This window comes from Gopherus flavomarginatus, chromosome 15 (genome assembly GCF_025201925.1).
Source record: "Gopherus flavomarginatus isolate rGopFla2 chromosome 15, rGopFla2.mat.asm, whole genome shotgun sequence".
Taxonomy (NCBI): Eukaryota; Metazoa; Chordata; order Testudines; family Testudinidae; genus Gopherus; species Gopherus flavomarginatus.
Window position 1 is genome coordinate 26,987,027 of NC_066631.1, and position 6,000 is coordinate 26,993,026.

Genomic DNA, 6,000 nt, shown 5'->3' on the forward strand with positions numbered 1-6,000 from the left:
AATTGGTTTGCCCGGTAGGTCATTGCAGACATGCGAGAGAAACGATACGAGGATGAAGGCATTGGGAGCAGTTACATGTTCAGGGTCGACCATGACACCATCATTGATGCAACAAAATGTGGAAACTTTGCCAGGTTTATTAATCATAGCTGCAATGTAAGTATCACTTTGCTTATGCTCCGAGAGTTGGCTTGTACTTACAGATAAACCAGCCAGACACTGTTATACTCAGAGGTGATGATGTTTAATAGGAGTTGTAATCAACATATTGATAAGCTGATGTGGGTCAAGAACTGGTATGAGGGGACTGGAAGATGTAAGTTACACCAATTTAGAGTCAGCTCTGAATTTGGCCCCAGAAACCCGACTGTATCTAAGGGTCCTGGAGAGAGACTATTGCACGGGGTTTGGAGAAAGTGTATTTAAAACAAAACAGCACTGCTATGGAAACAGCCTCCAAATGATGTTCACCTAGGAACAGGGTTGTCTGTCTCCTCCAGGCAGGGACTCTGCCTTCACCTGTGTTCTGTACAGTACTGGGCAGACTGTGTGCACTCAATAAGTAGTAATAATTTGGGTGTCTGAGTCATTACTGCCGCCTACCTGAGATTCCAAAGCCTGTAGGAGCCGTTCATGCTGACTGTACAAACTGTCATTATTTGTACCTTGGAAGAAGTATAGTGAAGGCTGAACTTTGTTTTCTGTCTTAATTCCACCAATAAATCTTCTCATTGCCATGAGGAATTGAGTATGGCAGGAGAAGGTGAAAGCCCCACACCCCAGCCCCAGGAAAAGTACCTGTGCCCCTCTGTAAAAATAATTGCAACAACTCAGCTGATTTAAATAACTGCAAAAGAAGCCTGCAAATCTAAAACTTTCAGAAGTTAACCCCTTTCCCAATTTGTCACCCCTGCAGCCAAATTGTTATGCTAAAGTCATCACCGTGGAGTCTCAGAAGAAGATTGTCATCTACTCCAAGCAGCACATCAACGTGAATGAGGAAATTACTTACGACTACAAGTTTCCGATCGAGGATGTAAAGATCCCATGTCTGTGCGGCTCTGAGAACTGCAGGGGGACCCTGAACTAATCCCGAGGCTTCTCGTCACACTTGCACCTTCGGCCATGTCAGAACTGCAGTAACCAGGTGTGGTTGCACTTTGCCAAAAAAAAAAAAAAAAGAAAAAAGAAAAAAAGAGAGAGAAGAAAACCAAGCAAGTTTCGCACTTCTGTCAGGATCACAAGTGAAAGCAAAAAGCGCACATGCATAACTAGGATTTTTCACGTTTCAGGTGCTCTTCCTCGTCAGATCCAACACACACAAAAGGTGATTACCACTTCGTGGCATAGTATATCCAAACACTAGCTTCTCTCTGTTCAGTCTCTATATTACTGCTCATCGTACGATAATGGTACCTTTGTTGTTGTTGTTGTTGTAAACCTTTGTCTTTCCATAAATGCTGCTACCTTTTTCTCATCAGTTTGTTGTTTGAAAAAGACATTCAACGTTTAAATGTGAAGCAGAGACTGAAAATGCCATAAAGGGTTGTTGGGAGCTTGGTTGGCTGAAATTGCACAGACTTTTCAGAGTAAGCTGTAAATAAATGTATGGTTGATGTTACAGAGCAAGCCAGAGGCTTGGGTGCGAGAGTGTGAGAGTGTGTGCGTGCGCGCGTGTGTGTAGGCGCGTGTGAGTATGCTTGGGTGTGTCTACATTGAGACTATAAATAAACTGTCCTGCCTTTTCCTTAGAGATGGGCCTGGTCAATTCCTCTGACCCAAACATCCTGGAAAGCAGGGGAACATTCAGCTCTGTAATGGACCTGAACTTAATGCCTTAGGCTCACCTCTAATTTTCACATGCCATGCTGGTATTTTGGGGGGATCAATAGCTCTATTACCATACAGAAAAAATATTTAATACCACAATCTGCATAATTAATAAGTTTAATCAGTTACTTCGTCCTTACTCGCAAAAGGTGGCTTGATAAATGGCCTGTTCTGTATCTGCATTTTGAGTGGATCTATTCCTCTTTCATTCAAAATACTGAAGCTGAAATTAAATGATCAGTAAAGTCATTGTTTATGCTGTAGAAATCTTACTGTCTTTTAAGCATACACTACTAGAACGGTTCATAGAAGATGGCACTGAGATTTCTTTCCCTGTAAGAAACCAGCGGCTGGGTTTCTTTTGTTGTTTATTTCCAACTTCGCCTCCTGACACGCAGCCTCTTTTCCCTCCCTTCCATGACTTTTCATTCAGACTGTTTGCTCTGTGCTTGTATGGGTGAGATTCTTGTTCTGCTACTAAAGGGCTATGTTCTGCCACTCTCTCTCACACTGAGCAGTACCTGAAATTAGTCCCATTCATTTCAATAGGACTAATTGTGGAGTAAGGCACTGCTCAAAGTGCGTGAGGGTATCGGAGTCTGTCCCAAACTGCATACAGTATGAAAATTGGTTTTTTAAGACGTTTAACTTCCAAATAAAAACATTATTTTCCTGTTAGAAAATATTTGATCACTGTAAGTGTAGGTTGTAATGAAATCCTCGGTTTTATACTAGGGGTTCCATTTCAAATGAGCCAGAATCCAGTGCAAGTATTTATTTTGATCTGAAATATTTATTTGGTAAGCAGATCAGTCTTTCAAACCGTATTCAATTCCTCCTGCTTACAAGTGGAACTTAGTTGTACTAAGCCATTTTAAAAAAAAAATAGTTTGTAGAGGGGAAATTGGTACTGTTATCCCAGTAACTAAAAATCTTTTCCCTTTAGAGTAACTTGGACAACGGAGTTCATGGTCTCTTCTGTCTAGTGACGATTACTGCCTGATCATGCTTCAATGATCAGAAGTTGGAATCTTGGAAATGAGTTTTTTAGGAGTTATTTATACTGCATATGTATTTGCCAGGACTGTATTACAGTATGTAGCATGTAATATGGGGTTGACTTCTATATTTCATTTCTTTTTCAAGCAAAAGGCCTAGCGGAGCTGGAATATATGACTGATACAAGCTGCCTTAATAATATCTGCGTTTCTAGCTGAGGATAGTTACATTGTCCCTGAGATTGGACATGCAATAGTCTCTCCTTTTTATTTTGTTTTTATTTTTGTGATTTTTTTTCCCCCCAGTAAATGCTTTCCAAAAATCTCCTCAGCAGTGGGTATTTGTGACCCAAAGATGTAAATTTATTAGAAGCACAAGTGGTTTCTGTCTTTGAGAGCTGGTTATAACTACAGATTTGTTGGGGGCATTTTGGAATTAAGCCAACTGCTCCTTTATTTGTTTTAATATGATTCTCCCTTTCATACTGTATCTCCAGTTGGCATGTCTAAGGCTTTGGGGACTGCACTAAAGCTTTGTGTTTCAGAACTAAAGTTCTGAATATCAAACCCATATTCATTTCTCTGCCTTCTTCCTTTCCATCCCTTCAAACTACTGTATCAACATTGGATTCTTACAAATACATTGTCCAGTTTGCATGTACAATATGTTTCCTATGAGACTGATGACCCCAGTGGATTGTGAGGGATGATAGGGTAGCCACATGCAATTGCCTTTGTCTTTATTAAGGAGAAGCAGCCTATAGAGACTCTGGCCAAGATTTAAAAAATGAGACTAATACTAGTTTCCGAGGGTGAAATTTTCAAAAGGGCTCAAGTACCATTACCTTCTACGTCACTCTGGCACTTCTGAAAATGTTATCCCTAAATCCCTATTTAGGCTGTTAAATAACTACCCTGACTTCCCAAAGTGTTCAGCGCCCAACTGCTTCCATGGGGGCAGCTGAGTGCTCAGCGCTTTTGAAAAACCAGGTTATGTATTTTCAGAGTCTAAATATGAGCTTAGAAGCCTGACTTCATGCTTCCTTTTTTGTTTGTTTGTTTGTCTCCCTTCAGAATCTTGGCTTGCAGGGCCCAGTATGCAAAGCTTCCATCTTGAATTGAGCAGCCTCTGAGTGGGCCAGGATGGAGTATTTGATGGTGGGACTTGTAGTCTCCAAAGGATGTCTCAGCTGACATTAAATGGGTGGCAGCAATAGCCTCCATTTTATGCGTACTAGTTTTGGTCCCCTCATTCCTGGCAAGTCACTCACGTGGTCTTGGTTGGGCAATGTCTGGGCACTCTGTAGATACAAATATGCATTTGGGCTGCCGTACCAGTTACGCATTTTATGACTCTTCCTAGTTACGAAGGCTGGTAGCCTACAAAATCTGAGATTGTGGAGCAAAATGGAGAGAACGTAGTGTGGAAGGTATAGACATCAGCCCACGGCTGGCACAGCCTCATGCCCTGCTAAACTGAGTGTTACCATAGCCATTAAAAGCTCATTGCAATGTGGGAAGTTCAAGGAGGGGAGAAAAACTAAAATTAAAGCTTGCCAGGCATTCTTTGGGGGGGGTATTTACAGAAGTATTTTTCTGTATTTAATTGAAGACCACATTCTTAATTCTGCTTGGGCTTACATTAACAGCAAACAAATAGATTGAATGTGTTCCCTGTTAAATTTTCTCCCCTGAAACTGAATCACTTTAATGTGTCTGCTACATGAAACAATCCCAGAAAATAACACAGAAGTTGTGGAAATGTAGTTGCAAGCCTTATTATTGTCCCCAAGCGTGAATGCGCTGGCTTTAGTTATGTTTGTAAATGCCTTCGAAATCAGCATATATAGCAGGTGCCCTCTCTGCTTGAAAAACCTGCATGTCCTGCTTGCCTTGTTCATTTATCTGTCAGTTTCAAACCAATATTTTCCAATTCCAGAACTATGTTGGGTCCCATAAGTAATCTGTAACTATCAAGGGGTGGGAAGGGGCTCCTCTTGCAGATATTTATATTGTACAGAACAGCTGATTTCTACAAGAACATCATTTTTAAACTCTGACAATGCAGACAGTAGATTCAGCTCTGGTTTTTGTGACTTTTTCAGGGATCATTTCAGTGCATTTCTATATAAAATAAAAATTTAAGGAAAAAAGGATTTTGAAGTTTAAAAAAATGCATCTTCTGTACATAGGCAAACTTAAGAATCTTCTCTTCAGACACTGTTTCTTGTAGAAACATGTTGAATTTTTTTGCTGATTTCTTTGTACTTCAAGAGCATGTAAATAATTTATTAAAAGTGACTATTGTAATTTGGAGTTCTTTTTAAAAAGAAGATTCCAGCTCTAACTCATGTCAGGAAGATGAGGGAGGGAGAAGGAATGCGTATAGAAAAGGAGCTGGTGGCATTTACAGCTTGTGTCAAGCTTTGTATAATGTAAATTCTGTATAAATTTTTTTTTGTTTTTTGGTCAAACAAGTAGATGAAATTAGAAGCATTAAGAAACTGAAGAGAAAAGAATGCCAAGTGGAGGCTTTTTTTTTTTTTTTTTTTTTGCCAGTCTGAAATCTAATGTGCAAAATCTATTTATTTCAAGCAAGGAAATATGTACAGTCTATTAATAGACGACCTAAAATGTATTTAAGCAAATCTGCATCTGGATTTTTTCAATTTAATGTTTTGTTTTTATAAATTTCCTCTTTAATTGCAATTGTAATATTTGTACAAGTGAAAAGAAACACATTGTAAAGGACACTCTACTCCAATCGGCAGTTTTAAAAACAAAACCCAAAAAGCTGCCCTCATTCCTTGCTGTTTCATGGGTTCTGTAAACAGGTTGTTTTAATTCACAGTGTGAAGGTTAAGGGCCTCCTTTAAAAGGAGGCAGGTAAAATGGTTTGCAATATATGAAAATTCTGCTTTTTTTTTTTTAAGTTCTTTTTTAAAAAATCTCTGCTTTGAAGATTTAGGATTTCTGCTTTCTCTTTTGTTAAGCAAATTTATAAATTTAGGGATGTTTTGTGCATATAGACTCTGTCATCAGTATGTATCTTGTTTTGAAGAAAGTGTTTTGTTGTGGATGTGTCATGCTGTATATATTTGTTCATATTTTTGTGAATTGAATACTATGTACCATTGTATTATAGTAACTTTTATAAAGCAAACCATAAATA

At 39.0% G+C, this 6,000-nt stretch overlaps 1 protein-coding gene across 1 annotated transcript in view; it reads left to right on the forward strand.

The window, feature by feature from the left end:
• The window catches only part of SETD1B (SET domain containing 1B, histone lysine methyltransferase), a 69,030-nt gene extending 63,030 nt beyond the window's left edge, over positions 1-6,000 (forward strand). Inside the window, exons 17-18 of the mRNA XM_050923907.1 lie at positions 19-156; positions 917-6,000. Of these exons, the coding sequence (XP_050779864.1) occupies positions 19-156; positions 917-1,090 (312 nt within the window). The 3' untranslated portion in view covers positions 1,091-6,000. The remainder of the gene's footprint in view (positions 1-18; positions 157-916) is intronic.